Source organism: Callorhinchus milii, unplaced genomic scaffold, assembly GCF_018977255.1.
Source record: "Callorhinchus milii isolate IMCB2004 unplaced genomic scaffold, IMCB_Cmil_1.0 Scaffold1, whole genome shotgun sequence".
NCBI lineage: Eukaryota > Metazoa > Chordata > Chondrichthyes > Chimaeriformes > Callorhinchidae > Callorhinchus > Callorhinchus milii.
Window position 1 is genome coordinate 47148075 of NW_024704742.1, and position 16568 is coordinate 47164642.

General features: G+C 37.7%; 1 protein-coding gene across 6 annotated transcripts in view; it reads right to left on the reverse strand.

Annotated features, from left to right (window-relative positions):
• Positions 1–347: 347 nt before the first annotated feature.
• The window catches only part of LOC103175847 (RELT-like protein 1), a 30414-nt gene continuing 14193 nt past the window's right edge, over positions 348–16568 (reverse strand). For 5 of the 6 annotated variants that reach the window (XM_042341333.1, XM_007889091.2, XM_007889090.2 and 2 more), the window contains exons 2-7: positions 14170–14400; positions 9338–9400; positions 8423–8480; positions 6643–6906; positions 4254–4395; positions 348–2096 (exon numbers count right to left, since the gene is read on the reverse strand). In XM_042341333.1, the coding sequence (XP_042197267.1) occupies positions 2079–2096; positions 4254–4395; positions 6643–6906; positions 8423–8480; positions 9338–9400; positions 14170–14400 (776 nt within the window). In that variant the 3' untranslated portion in view covers positions 348–2078. Of the gene's footprint in view, positions 2097–4253; positions 4396–6642; positions 6907–8422; positions 8481–9337; positions 9401–14169; positions 14401–16081; positions 16117–16568 lie in introns of those variants that run through there. The other variant, XM_007889095.2, reaches the window with a different exon arrangement.

The window sequence follows — 16568 nt, forward strand, 5'->3', positions numbered from 1 at the left end:
TACTCTGATTAACCTCCTGCAAAGTATGAAACTATCATTCTCCAAGGTTTATCGTCATTGTTATTTAAAGATAAACCTTTGTTAGATATGCAAATATTTTACAGCCACAATTCTGATCTGTGCCACAAAGTAACATGTTCAGAAGTATAAAGCATTCATGAAAACAAATTCTTGCCAAGATGTAAACTTTGATTATGGAACAATTGTAAAAAACTATGTTACTCAATGATAGCAAAATATCCTGCTGGTGATTAGGCAATGGAACCTTCTCTAAACTGGGTAGATTTACCTTTGATTGAACTTTATGAAGTTCAGGCGATTCACATTTCTTCAAAACTGAAGTGACAGTTGCATTAAACACAGGAAAGGATGTTGCATTATGAAAATATTTGTGTGAAAGGAATTTCATAATCTTTGAAGGGAAAGCAAAGTCAAGGGGAGCACTTTCTGTTAAAAATAAATTGAGTAAAGTAAATTTCACATGCATATGAAAAATGCTTGCGAAAATAGGATACCTTTAATTCCCAAATCTTCACGTTTTGAGGAATTCCAGATTCAGCTCCTGTTCAACTAAAGTGTTTCAATGACAAATGATAAAAACGATCAAGCATACACACAATGTATATTTACTTTAATGGAGAACGCACTCTGGATCAGCCTTAATTGATCAATAGTCACTTAGCTAGTATTATGTTATCCTTGTATTAGGTGACTTTGAATTGGATAACCTCTAAGGCCAGTCAACCATCTGTCCCTCTGAGCATTACGAAGATCCATGCAACTTCTTAGCAGTCAATTACTTCCAATTCAGCAGATTAGCTTGGAAATTGGAAGGAAGATGTTGAACCACAAGGATATGCAATTAAAAGCATTATGCATTTTTGTTTAGAATTTTCTACAGTAGCCAGGAGTAATTTGTATCCCGCAGACTTTCCTGCCATGAATTTAATCAGTTATACTTATAGGTCAATATTTTGGTACTTTCTGCAACAGTTTAATATCATACAACCACATGTTTAAGTTAATAGAAAGACACACTTAATTTTATGAATTTAGATGCAAAAGATCTAAACCCATAATACAATTTCATCTATGAACCTTACTATATTTAGGAAATGTTTTATCCTGTCCCATATAAACAGAACTTAACACAGCAGTAAAGCTGCCATGATAATTGCATCTTTTTAATCAGAGAAGTGTAATTTTGCATAGTGTAATACATAAAGACTCTTATTAAATTCCACAACATTGAGACAATGTCACACTTTGTCGATGATGGATGTTCCAAGGTGGAAGTTAAGAATTCTTATCCCTTTCTATTCCAATGAAGCAGAATTCCAACCATTTTCAAGATTTTTCTCTGCTATTCAGTTAATGAGGACGACATTTAATCTACTATTAGGACATTGTACAATTTATGTTCCATCTAACTCATGCTATTACATAAACCATCAGTTGGTTATGTAAACACTGGGGAAAGCAAATAAATTATCCCTTAACATTATTCAAATAAATGAAAACCTTTCCTCATAAGAAATACTCAAGTCTATTAATCGCCTATCACCTAGAACTTTTCCAATGTGAGCTCCCAATTTCCAGAATAGAGTACAGGCTATGTCATTGCTAATGCAATGTTTTTGGGAAAGACAATATTGAATTACTAAATATTAAATATTTTTGCAACATGGAAGCAGATAAGGAAGGGTCTGACAATAATTCTGTCAACAAAGGAAAAAAGTACCAACGCAAAGGAAAATGAGGGAAATAGGTGAACCATAAAGTTGGCTTTAAACATTCAGACTGACAGATGTTTAGAGCAGCAGAAGGGCTTTATGTATTTCAAGCACCTGGAACATGGCTTATATTAAAATTCAGTCAAAGATTTTTTAAATTCCAGTGCATAAGCTTTGGTTTCAAGAAAAAAAATCAGAGAAGTCTATAAAATCGCAGGTATACGGATATCCAAACAAACAAACAAGGTTTAGAAATGCATTGCTTTTAAAAACATGTTATGATTGAAGAAAGGACGGTTTCATATTTGGTGTCTATTAAAAGCAGACACCTCTCTCATTGGTTTGTCACTGAAGCGTTTTCTCCTGTGAAGAAAAAGAAGAACTATTAAAGCAAATCAAATATTTTAAACCAGCAAACTAACTGGTCAGGATAAGAACCAATTCAGTTTTATTGGAAACAACTTTAAGTTAAAGTAATTCAATTACAACTATCACAATGCATGTTGTGGGCTATATTTATAAAATTAGTTGAGTTTAAATCCCCAGACATCATACTCAGGCAATACAGTGCTTTGCTCAAACCACATCTAAAGTACTGAATACAGTTATGGTCACTTTGACATTTGTAGGGCCTATAGGCAGTGATCTTGAGATCTTAACTTCCATCAATCACTATTGGAAGACAGTCAGGACTGCAAATTTCTCCATTGTAACAGTCAACACCACTCCACCATTGACCAATAGGAGAGGCAGCCTTGCATGTAAAAAGTACACTTGGAGATCTTGTTCACTATTTTCTCCTCTACGCCTGTGTACACAGATAAATTATGCTATGAAGAAAAACAAAATAAGTAACCACTACATGAAATAAGTTAATGTCTATGCATTACAAATAACCTGCATTTCTATCACATTTTACCACGTCAAATCGTCTCAAAGTGCTTCACAAGTAATTAAGCGAAGTGAATATTTTTGTATGCAAGAATTCTAACCAATTAAGCTGGAAGCTTGTTGGCCAAGACGTGAGAAGAAATTCCCATCTCTTCCCAAATAAAATTACTGATAATCATAAGGTTGTTGTAGGTTATGGGTTTTATATCTAAACAAATAACAGTATTTTAAAATATTAGCTTCAATCCTGCCCATAAGTGCCTTGGCACCACTGAGTTTCATCAAGCAGATCACGAAAGAGGACATGCCAGCGTGATATCAGGAGATTTCCTTGGAACATGGCTATTCTATGATTTGTCTCAACAGTGTTCAAGAGCCTTTTCAATCTCTCCCTCCAACATACACTTAATATTTGTTATGTAAAGACTAGATGCATAAGCCCTTAGGACACTGCAGCTAACTTTACTCATCCAGACAAACACAAGGATGCTACAAACTGAGACAACAGGCTGCATAAATGGTCCTTTTGCCTATAAACAGTATTAACAGAAATTAACTGAAGATCTTAAGAATGTTTCAAAGTTATAGGTAATATATAGTGGAGTCCTGTAGCTCAGTGGTTAGAGCAGTGGTTAGAGACCTGAGTTCAATTCCAGGCAGGGCAAAACCTTGGGCAAGTTTCCTTACTCCACACACCTAATAATAATCCCTCCAAAACCAAAAAAAACAATAAATTTGTCATTTTCAATCTACGACTGTTTGTGGGACATTGCTGTGTGCAATTGGCTGCCGCGTTCGCCCACAAATATAGTCAATTCACTTTACAGTGTGTTCTGTGAAGCGCTTTGGGACATCCTCCCGATGTGAAAAGTGCTATATCAAATGCAAGGATTATAATATCAAATGCAAGTATTAGCACAGACTTATTCCCAGCACAAATAGTCCATCTATATAAACAGGCTCTACATAAACGTAATTTGTGTTATACTGCATCTCCTGGCTTGAATGCAGCCGTGATCAGTCAGTAATGCAATGCTGGGTTTATATTATGCCTCCAAATGCACAGTAAGTGAAACTGGCACTTCAATAACTACCATGGTGCAGTGCCAGAATATTTGAAAATTAGTGTTTACTGACGTTCTTTCTTTACATGCATATGGCATACAATATTATATCTTCCACAAAACAAATCACATTTGGGTATTCATCTTCCTATTTGTATTTCTAGGTTTTTCATGCTCCTGACGTGAAAGGCACTATACAAATGAAATCTTGTTGTTGCTCCTTAAACAACACTAGAGGTGACAAGGACCTTGGCCTGAATATTGAGCGAATCAGGAAAAAGACAGAGAAAAATCATTCTCATTTTAGATACATCTGTTATTATCTTGTTAGTGGCAATCACAAAAATAACACTAATCTTTTTGCACATGTGCAATGTCTCTGAACGTATCTTGCAATATTATCTTCCTCAAAAGGACAGAATGACTCTACGCACAGTTGCATTCCCTCTGAAAATACTGAGACAGATTCCACAAAGATAAAATCGGCAGGCAAGAGAAATGCCACCAGTCTGCCGTTGCCAGCACTTTGCTGTTGCAATCCTTGCAGAAGTCACTCCCCACTCACCTCTTTGTCATCCAGTTTTGTTGGTGAGCTTGGTACTTGATTGTCTGAATTTTCACCTTCATTGGCACTATCTATAGGGGTGAGGATCAAACCTTTGTGTTCTTTCAAACTGGATTTTCGATCTACATGTGTAACTCGAAACCTAGAAATACAAATAGGAAGATGAGTCAACAAGAAATTGCTTTCTAAACCAGGAATATTAAGAACTTGCATTTATATAGCACCTTTCACACAAGGTAACATCTCAGAGTACTTCACAGAGATGGGCTTGGATGACAAGTGAAGGATGGGGGAGGGGGGCGATGTAGGCGAAGTCCAAGAGGTAGATCATTAGTGGGAGTGAGACAGATGGAGTTTCAGTGCTTAAGAGTAATTGTTGAACACTTAGCCACTGAGGGGCTGGGAGATGCACAGGAGGCCAAAGTTAGCCAAATGGAGGAGGCAAGCAGAAAAGTGGTGTAGAATAAGATCATAGAGATGCTAAGGTGTGAACAAATTTATAGGTGAGCATGAGGATATGGAAGTTAATCTGTTGGGAGTCAGGCAAAAACTAGGATGATGGGCATGCAGAGTTTGGTACAGTTGAGAATGCGAACAGCAGATTTGGATCAGCTTAGGTGGAGACCAGCAAGGATAGGTTTTAGAAGTTGAGTCTGGAGGCATGAATGAGGATCTTGACAGCATTTGATGAGGCGGGCAATGTTGCAAAAAGTAATCTTGGTTAGGGACTGAATAGAAGGGACATTTAGGTTTCAATTGAATACCAAGGTTGTGCATTGGTCCAGTGAATTTGAGAGGGAGGCAGGATGATAGAGAAAGTTAGATCCAGAAGTGCGGAATCGTTGGTACAACATCCTATCCATGCCAAGCTACAAGGCCTGGGCCTGGATGAGTGCAAACTTCCTGTAGCTGAATATGGACAAGACGGAAGTCATTCTCCTTGGCTCCGTCAACATCTTCATTCTTGCGGATCTGAACTCCTCAACTTTCCTGGGCTCACCTCAAACTCACCGAACAAGTGCGCAATCTAGGCATCCGGTTCGACCCACAGTTGTCCTTCCCCCCCACATCCAATCCCTGACCAGGACCGGCTTCTTCCACCTCCTCCACATTTCCCACCTTCGACCGTACCTTACCCCAAATGCAGCCCAACCCCTTGTGCATATGCTTGTCACCTCCCGCCTGGATTACTCAAACCCACTCCTCGCCAGTCTCCCCAGCTCCACTATTCAAAAGATTCAGCTCATTCAGAACTCTGCTGCCCACATACTGACCCGGACCAAACTCCGTACCCACATCTCACCAGTTCTGGCCAGGCTCCACTGGCTCCCCATCACCGAATGGATTGACTTCAAGATGCTCACACTCGTATTTAAATCCCTTCACTCTCTGGCACCTCCCTACCTCTCCAACCTCCTCAATCATCCACCCAGTGCATCTGCTCGATTGGCACCGGCCTCCTGCTCGTCCCTCGCATCTTCCACCCCACCATTGGAGGTTGCGCTTTCAGCCACTACACCACAAAACTCTGGAAAACTCTCCCTCAATCCCTCCATCTTGGCCGCCCTCCCTCCCCTTTTTCAAGTCACGCCTGAAAACCTTCCTCTTCGACCGTGCTTATGGCCACTTCCCCACTCCCCAGCTTGAAGTGAGGCTCTGCCACTCTTAAACTACACTGCGTGGAGGGCGCAATATAAGTCCATGTCGTTGTTGCAAGAAATTAAAGTTCAACTTTGTCTTGATGTTTGACAGGCAAACAGAATATCAATGGACCTGTGGAAGTTATTATAATAATAATACTTGCTTTACCCTGTGTCCACAGGTTATGTCCCAAAGAGGAGGCATGTAGATGAGGAAAAGGAGGTGACCGAGGATAGAAGAGACCTGAAGGACTCCACAGATAACTGCACAAGAGCAAGTGGAAAAATTATTGGAAAAGACAAGGTGGAAGTGGTGATTGAATCCCATGGAGGTGAGTGAAGAAGGAAGAGGGGATCAAGAAGGATGAAGTGGTCAAAGGAGGACAAGGAGCGAGCTCTTCTCACTCTCAAATAGTATATTGAAGGTTTCTTTAATGAGGTTTGTCTCACTGTTGTGTGCTGCTTGGAAGCTGGACTGGAGGGTTTGAATAGGCAGTGAGGGGAAAGATAGGAGCAAAGCTGAGTGGCAACAATGCGTTTCAGGGCTTAGGAAAGGAAGGGCAGGTTGGAGATGGACGAGTAAATTGAAAGGATAGGTTTTTGAAAAGGTTGAGGAAGTGTTGACAGCAGATTTGATGGGAAGGAAACAGCACAAAGCCAACAAATATTTATATCTCATCCCAGTTTAATAAGTTACTTTCCAAAATTAAATGTTCTCAATTTCTATAAAGTTGAATGTAATTATTTACCTTCCTACTGCCAATACTGTAACCTCTCCCATGCGACTCTTTCTGGATTCTCTTGCTGAATTCTTCCTTGACATGCGCCTCTTTTGGTGGCTACAACGGGAGCATGCATTTTTCTCCACCACACCTCCAACGGTATGTAGATGGTGTCCATGGCAAGAGTGTTTGCTTTGGCTTCCTTGTTGAAATGTAGGAGATGTAGGACTGCTTGGACTTTCAATGCTAATAGGACTGGTTGGACTTGGAGGACCATTGGGACTTGAAGGGCTTAAAGCAAAAAACAAGTAATGGTCAGAAGTGCAACACCACTGTTCCTAAGAAAAAAGGAACAGTCAAACAAAGGCTCTAACTGTTTTTTTCCTTTGCACACCCCTCCCACCCCCAATTTTTAAGCTACCTCCATTACCACAACCTGAAAAGTTATTCTGTAAAAGAAATTGGGTGGCCCCATTAGAACCCATTCAAGCAGTTACGACATAAATCAAATCAAGAAAAACCTGAAAGCATACTACCAATCAAACCCAAATTTACCTAGACTGGTGCAAATGTTTAGGGGCTTCTTCTTCACCATCCCACAGACCATTTCGAGCCCATAGACCACTTCCGTCTAACTTCTGAGTTGTTAAGTTAATGCTAAGTTAATTTGCACATATTTACTGTGTTCCAAATATTTATTTTAAAAGTTACAAGCTAGCCACAAGCAGTAGCACCGTTGAACCAGAAGAGACACTGCTGTGCGCAATTGGCTGCCACGTTTCACCCACAAATATACAGTCAATTCACTTTACAGTATATTCTGTGAAGCTCGTTGAGACGTCTAGAAGACGTGAAAAGCACTATATCAAATGCAAGGAATATTATTATAGAAGGAATGCTTTATTTCATTGACTAATAATTAATTAAATGAATCATTAAAAATTATCAAAGGATTGTCCTTCAGAAATATTCTGGAATATTAACACACTAATGTTTAACCTAGTAACACACTCTACCAAAATTAGCCAGACTGTAATGCATATCTCAAATTATCCATTTACTTAAACCACTGGAGGGCACCATGCACCATGTTTAAGCAGCTTACAAATTTTGTGCTTTCACAACACCCTTTCACTTTTACAATACAAAATTACATTTGTATAGCACCTTTCACATTGGGAGGACTTTTAATTTATTTTTCAAATAGCTAAGAGAAATAAACAGACGTTTAAGATTTCCTTACCTAAACATGGAATGAGCATGTGAAGGTAATGTTCCAACCTAGTGGAACTTCTGCATCTATGTTTGTAAAATGTTCTCTTTCCTGCAGTTCCCCTTTATTACTCACATTCCCAGACAAAAAACATGGCTTGCAAGTCTCTACCAATAGCAATGTTTCCACCTTTTGGAAGTGTGGAGTTCAAGCAACAATTGCTTACCTCTGCATACCAATCTAGCGCAGGATAAAGAGAATTGTTTGGACATCCATCCAATATGCCACAAGCTTTACCTGCATTGGAACTAAGCTGTCATTGAAGATAGTCAAGAAACAGTACTCTTCATCCCTTTTTAGCACAGTCCTGAAGAGCCACTTACTAGGGTGAACTTTAATAAGGAATTATGTATTCTCAATATTCTCAAATTAATATTGCATTTGAATTCACCATGTCAGGCATCTTTCTGATCATCATCCAGACAAATATTTTCTTTGAGCTCCCTGTTCATAATACTGTTTAGTACAATCATTTCCTTGTAAGTTATTTTTTAACAAAACTCTGAACAGTTTAAGTATCAGAAGCAATCCTACCTTTCCGGGTCCCCTGGATGATGGTTTGTCATCATAGCTTGTAAGGCTTCAGCATTAGCTGAAAAAAATGTAAAAGATGCAAAACCAAAAATAAATCTTACTCCAGAAATGAACACATTTTAAACCTGAAATTGTAATAAAGTAAACTAGTATGATTCCTTGATTAAAAAGTTAAAAACTACATTTTTTCACAATTTATTTTCATGCTGTAAGGCTCTATTTTTAAATCATTTAATCATCAATCATTTTCAACTTACTCTTCACATCTGACACAGAAACACATACAATAATACCTCTTCAAGAACTACAATAGTCTTACCCACAAATAGGCCTCAAAATAAAAAAAAGTGACGTTTGACAATTTGGCACTAAACATTTAACGTGTTATTAATTATTAATATTATTGTCAACTTTTGGACACTGATTGGCCTGCTGTACATTTTCAAACGTGAGCTTGCAATTCACGATTTTGTGAATATCAGTCAGATTTTTGGGGGGGCAAATTTATTTTCAGATTTTTGCAAACCAAAAGGACTAATTATCAACTCAAACACTGTTTGCAAAATCACATTGATGACCACGCTATTACAAGCTCTTTCTACTTCCTCAAGCCTGACCATGTTGAAATCATCAAACATCATACCATCTCCAACTCTTAATTCATTCTTAATCAGGATCTCAGAGATATGAAACTCTTAAATCTCATCTTAAGATCCAACAACTTTCAATACTCAAGCTTAGCAACTAATCACCAAATTTACCTTGTTCTCTCTTGCAAACTTTGAGACCTGCATTGTGGGTTCCAGTCTTTCACCTACATTTCTTAATTTTAAAGAAATAAGTTTGACACCTACTTGATTTTCAGCAAACTGACCTAAAAGTAAATTGACCAGAACTTTTGCAATTAAGGTATACCTGGATTTTTCATTATACAGTGTACCATTTGTCCAACTGTATCAGTATTGCCGTCATGATAATCTGTAAGAAATAATAAAAAGCATAAATAGCTAAATGAAAAGAAGGAAACATCAAATCTCAGTAAATAATACTTGCTTCCTGAAGTAGTATTTCCGCAGCTTTGTTCTGAATTTACCCCCCCCCTTCAATCGTACGCTGTGTATTCTGGTTCAACTGTTCAGTACAAGATAAAACAGCTTATCAAGGTCTACATTATCTATTCTCTTCATAACCTTCAAGACCGTAATCGTATGACCCTTCAACCTTCTCTTCTCCAGTGTGAACATGCCCAGTTTATCTCATCGCTCCTTGTCCAGTCTCTCTATCCCCTCAATAATTTTGTATCCACTCAATCGCTGCAATAACTTTTTTATATTGCGGTGACCAGAACTGCACACAGTATTCCAAGTGCGGTTGCATCAATGATTTATAAAGTGGCAGGATTACACTTATGAATGCTAACTTCAGATATAGGTTCACAGTACCACGCTAACAAAATTCTAGTTTTACTTCCATCTAAAACAAAATGACTACTGATCTTATAAAAAGACCACAGTTAAGCAAATAATGACAATTTTAGCAGTTTACCGGGCTCCACACAAATCTCTCAAATAATAATGATGCCTAGGTTGTGGAACAACAGAATTGCAATCTATTGGGAAACTGATTAATTTGCACCTTCCAGCTCTGTGCTTAGTTACGTTATACGCCAGCTTAATGACAAACAAAAAAGCTTAGAGTGTGCAAAATAAAACAGAAAAACAAAAATATTGGTGGCAGAAACAAAAAGCAAAAGAGGCCAACAAAAACACTGAAATCAAAATTGGAATCAATCACTGTACAAAATTTTAAATGTTAATGTTGGTCACTAAAATACTTTATTCTGTAAATTTCCCCCTTTTTAAAAACAGGTAATTCTAAACAAGACATTCATGTTCTTAGGCAAACTCAGGATAATAAGAGTTTTCATTACATACACTTTACATCTAGTTTAAAATAGTTACACCAAATCCTATTAACAAAAATGGGCTTGGTCAATTATATAAAAAGCAACATTAAATGTTCCCTTCTTCAAATGGTTTATTTTGTACTTCAGTGGAAAGTAATTTTGCCTTTAAAAATCAGTCATGTAGTGTCACCACTCAAGGAAAATTAATTCTGAATTCAACACATTACAACAAATATTCTGAGTAGGAGTTTCTCTGAATAATATTCACATCTGATTAAACTGGTGTAAACAAAACTCAGATCCGGACTGCCAATTTTAAAATCAGTATGCTGTACTTTAAAAAAACAAGTATAGTCTTTTGATATAGTTTCCTTCCTGACCCCAAAACAATATACTATATCCTATAATAATGTGACTAATAGTTACAAATTTGAGGACCCCAAAATTTGCTTGTGGATATATTGATGCAGTCCAGATAACTCTAAATTTTATTGTTAAAATTGTGCTACTTGTATTGTTAAAATTAACTGTACAAAAATTATACTTCTAAAAAATTGTGAATACATTTTCAGCATTCAAACTAGTTAACTCACTTTCCACCATGCAAACAAATTGTGATTACCTGTATTAGAAATACATAGTCTCTAAAAACATTGCAACATGTTGAAACAAGTGTTTGGATTCCTCCATTTGTAGCGGTATTGAAATTACGTATTGAGTTAGAAATAAATGATTATATTAAAATATTAATTTTGTTTTAGAATCAATTTATCTAAAGTGCATTCAAATCACTTCACAATTACAGGTCATTAAACTTTATTTTAAAAAGTATAAACTTGAACCAGCATAAAAATATTGCAGCTGTGAGAAATATGGAGTAGGTGTTTTTCTCCCTCCTACACACACACACACTCCCTCATTATTCCCACAATAGTCAATAGTGGATGGCTGAGTGCATTGATTAATCTAAGCAATTGAGAAATAAATGGAGATTTCTTGGGGGAGTGGGTGGGGGTTGGAGAATAAAATAGTCCAATATATAATTTATATCATTACTCCCGAGAGTGAAATCAGAAATAGCCTTCATAAACAGTGTCTTAATTACTGGAAACTGCAATGAGTTGTTGGTAGAGTAAAATTCACATAAATCATCATTCGGAACTATACATTTAATATATCCTGAGTTGTAGGCAAACTGTATGAATACAACAATAAATAAAAACAATTATAATAATAAATAAAATAATAAATCATAAAATCTGATTCATTAATAATCCATACTGCATATGAGTAATTCAATTTAGCTAGTAAGTGCGTAAGTAATAACTTTGTCACTGAGGACAAGAAGTTAGTTCGTCATTGCAGGCGGTAAATGCAGGAGTAATGGAGGATAGGTGATTTACGAATTAGGAGATGATTGATACGAACAGTATTAATCTAAAGAAATCTAAATGGTTTTGATAGGAAACTGGATGAGACTTGGGTGCATGTACGACTTAGGCAATTATATGATTTATAAAGAGAAGGCTATTACTGTATTGTTTTACCCTAATTTTTATTGAAGAATTTTAAAAATAGCTTTGAGATGTCCTCCCAACATGAAAAGCGCCATGTAAATGTAAATTCTATTGTAATTAAGCTAACAGACTTGTCAAGTTAAATCAAGCCCGCCACACACTCCAATGGTACTGACGCCAGTAAGGTAGCTCTGCAGCAGCTTTGGCTAGAACAAACAAACAAAAATATTTGGCAATAGAGCCAATTCTTAATAGAGATCACATACAATCTAAAATATTGCATGTTTCCATAGTTCTGGGGTGTAGTGGCTAAAGACACAACCACCAATGGTGAAGAGGAGGGGATGAGGGATGTGCGGGACGCTGGAGCTTGCTGAGTGAAGGGTATGGGTAAATGAGTGGGGTGTATGCAGGTGAAAGAGGTAGGAAGGTGCAAGGAGGGAAGTGATTTGCACACAAGTATGAGGATCTTGAAATCGATTAGTTCTGCAATAGTGAACCAATGGAGACAGGCAAACCTGGGGTGATAGGGATGCAGAGTTTGGTGCAGGTGAGGATACAGGCGACAAAGTTTTGAACTAACTGGATTTTATGAATAAATTGATCTTTTGTCTGCACTGAGTTAGCTTACTTTGGCAAAGGGAGAGGGAAAGAGCTATGTGTAAGGATGCCACAATATCACCCAAGATTAAGAAGGGGAATCGGCCATAATTTCTGCTCCTGATTGCGAACTAGTTACATCTACTAGAGAACTGATGTGTCATTGTCAGGTGATGAGTTAACACAGAACCTAACAAAGATCAATATTCTTTAATTAATGTTTCAGAAGGTAAATATTTATTTTCCTTTGCAACGCCACTACCCCCCGGAACAATGGAAGTAGCAAAAAAGAGGCATAGCCTCAAGTTTATTTTTGAAGCAATAAGGTCAGAGTTTAGAGGAAATTCTGTTACACAAAATTATAAGGATGTGGAGTACTTTGCAGCAAGTGGATCAGAATCAATTATGACATTTAAAAAGGGATTTAGATAAATACCTGATTAAAGATATAAAAGGGTAAGGGGATCGAGGATTAGTAGATTGTGTAAGTGGGGAGGTATCATAGAAGATACTTTAAGATGAATGGCTTCCTTCATTCTCTGCTGAATCTTCTATGTCCTACTTATTCTTTCACAAAATTATTGGGGTTACTGTAATTTCTCACCAAAACTTGGGTGTCAAAATTGACTTGGAACAATATTAGACATGAGTGCCAATGACAATTGAGAACAGGACACCACCATTGGGGGAGGGGAGAAAAATCAGCTGGTTACAGTCACTCTGGTAACATCCTGAACGGGTAGCAGTTGTCTGTGAAGGCTCGCTCAATGATGCACGCTCACTGTTGCTGGAGGACCTGACGTCCACTGCCCAGTCACGGAAGCCTCTCAACACTTGATTCCTCAATTGAATGAGGGGAAGAAAAGTACTTCTGTGCGGAACTGGAACCTCAAAATTGAGTTTCAATATCCTTGTATCATATGGCTTTTTGTTGGATCTTGCTGGCAAAAATAGGTATTGTTTGCCTAAAAAACAGGCACGATCCTCAACAGTAATTACCTGGGAAGCCCTTTGAAGCATGATAAAGTGCTATAAAAATGCAAGTACTTTCTTATATCCTTGATACAATAATAACTTTCATATATATAGCATTCTTCATGCAGGATAGTGCCTCAGAATGCTCAATAATTCTATCAAACCACAGAAAACTATTCTGCTTTGCATTTTTAAACCTATTTAATACTTGAAAGTCATGTAATGATTGAAAATAGTAACCAAATGGGAACAGCTTCTTCGCTAAGAAAGATTCGATGATACCCATGAACATTTTAAGATCAGATGCTGGCATGTACTAGATGTTGTCGGAACACTAACCTGAATCAATAACTGAAGAAGGCCTTGGTAGAAATATTACACAATATATTTCCCAATATGGAGGTTGTGAGCTCGTACAAAAAAAAACATTATTCTCCAGTTAAAATTGGTTTGTCTAATTATTTAAAAGTAAAAAAAATAAAGGGGAAATCAAGAACCACCAATTGAAAATTTTGAAGTTAAAGATTACATCTGCTGCCAATAATCAGGGATTGAAAAAACGTTTCAATTGAAAGTGCTGAAAAGAACTCTATCCTGTTGCAACAGAAATAACAAGAGAAACAAGCATTTGAATAGAAATTGAACAAACGAGGAAGAATGTCAGCAAATGAACAGAAAATTCATTTACTTGGAATGTTTGTTCATCAAGGACATTTTGCATCATAACAATTTTAAAGAAGGACTCTTACCCATCTGCTCCTCAGCAATTTTCTCTTCACATTCAAACTCACTATCTGTGGTGCATCGGTAACCTTTTTTCTTCAGAAGATGACATATTAAGACTCCCGTAAGACCAGTGAGAAAGAAGACGGGCAACAACACATATGCGACATACTCTGGATGTCCTTCTTCCTTTGTGGTTTGATTATGATCTCCTCCAGAACTTCGGCTTTCCATTCCTTCAGGAAAGTTCCAGGTACCTTTAAAAATAAGTAATTAACATTCACTGAGTTGCAATTTGTACTATCAATCGAAAATCACATCAAATCTCGACCCAATAGAATGCAATTACACTTGTCATATTCCTGAGCCTCCATTTACTTTAAACAACTTTCACTTACAGAACAAAAACACAAATCACTGAGAATACTCAGAGGTCAGGCAGCATCTATGGAGAAAGGAAAGTGAGTCAACATTTCGGGTCCATGTCCCTTCATCAGAACGTTCTGATGAAGCGTTATGAATCTGAAATGTTGACTCACTTTCCTTTCTCCAAGATACTGTCTAACCTGCTGAGTGTCCCCACCAACTTCTGTTTTTGTTTCAGATTTCCAGCATCTGCAGTATTTTGCGTTTTGTTGTCACTTATATAGTACCTTTTATGAAGCTAAGTCTCAGAGCGCTTTAAAGAAGTATCATTCTTTGGGCTATCAAGTATCTTTTTAAATATTTTTAATAATAACTCTTGCTTTTGGTATAGTGCCTTTCACGTTGGGAGGACGTTCCAAAGCACTTAACAGGATTTACTATAAAGTGGACTGACTGTATTTGTAGACAAATTGCACAATTGTACACAGCATTGCCCCACAAATAACCATGGAGTGAGTCACCAATTTTGTTTGGGGTTTGTTTGGACAGGACACTAGAACTCCCTTCTCTTTTCAAGTAGTGCCATGGGATCTTTAATGTCCACCTTAACAGGCAGACAGAACCTCAGTCTCATCCGAAGGATAGCACCTCCATCAATACAACATCCCCCAGCATGGCACTGCAGTGTCAGCTACAAATAAGTGAGGTCAAGTCCCATCGTGGGCTTGAATCCACAACCTTCCAACACAAAAGTGGAGTGCTACGAACTGTGCCACGCAATTAGAAAGGTTTTGAAATCAGACAGGGAGGTTACAAGGCAGAGGGATTTAAAAAGTGTTTTAGAAAGTGGTGGCAATGTCTCTAAAGAGAGACATAAAGCAGACCAGAGTTGTCAGAGCAGAGGGATGGGCTAGGGAGAAGGAATTCAGAAGATTACAGAGGTAGGATGGGGTAATGGCATGGAATTTTAAAACAAAGATCTGAAAGTGAATCCACTGAGTGATATGGAGTCAGTGGAGGCTGGCAATAATAGTGGTGAAGGGCTTGTGGTGCCTGGTACGGGAAAGCATATGGCTTTGGAATCCTATCAACAAGAGCTCATTCATCAATAATCCTATTGTAATGGAGTCACAATCCTTAATTAGTAAATTAATATAATCACAGATCAGGCACAGCTAAACAAAGCTGAAGCAACAAATAGCCAAGAACAAATACACGTTAGACAAATAAAACAAAAACAGTTATAAAAATGAGTCAATTTGGAGTGAAATTAAGACTGTAATCTAGTTTCAGTTGAAAGCAATGATGTTTGCTTTCGATATATAATTAATTAAAAACCTTGATTAGATTACTACCGTCTAATACTACTCAAAAGTACCAATCTATTTTAGTATCAGTCTTATTTCCCCACCAAAAGATTCAGGTCTCACAATGGTGCATTTGGGAATCTCGCTTGCTCAGCCTGAAACAGCCAGATAAAGCAGGAATGTCCCAATTTTAATCCATGGATTGTGCTGAGTTAAATTATTTCAGGCATCTTGGCAACAGCACAGCTTTGATTAGCCTTAGTACCTCTTAGTTGTAGTGAGGAAAAAACCCAGTTTCGCCAATCATGATCAAATATCCGCTGGTTCCTGCTGGAAAGTGTGTGTATACATGTGAACAATATGTTCATCTATGCGCACCCGGTATCTATGTGTGTGTGCGCACATTGTAAATCTTTTACTGCATCATTTTTGACTACATATGGAACTTCCTGTTTAGAATGGAATGCTCAGATTCCCCCCAGAGACACGCATTCTGGTTACCCAAGTCCAGGGAATATTTGCCACAGGTTGGCAAGAGTCAATGCTTGGGAACCCCAGAGCATGTGTGAGATATTGCTAAATATCAGCTAAAACCAAACAGCATGCCAGTGAAAGCATGGTCTCGAGAGCTTCCCACTGCTTGTCCAGCAAGGACCACCCTGCCCATTAGAGCTTTGACTTGCAAGGTTAAGAGGAGCGGAGTGAGACGAATCCCGGTTCCCAGTGCCCCTACAAGTCCTACCGATGAGCCA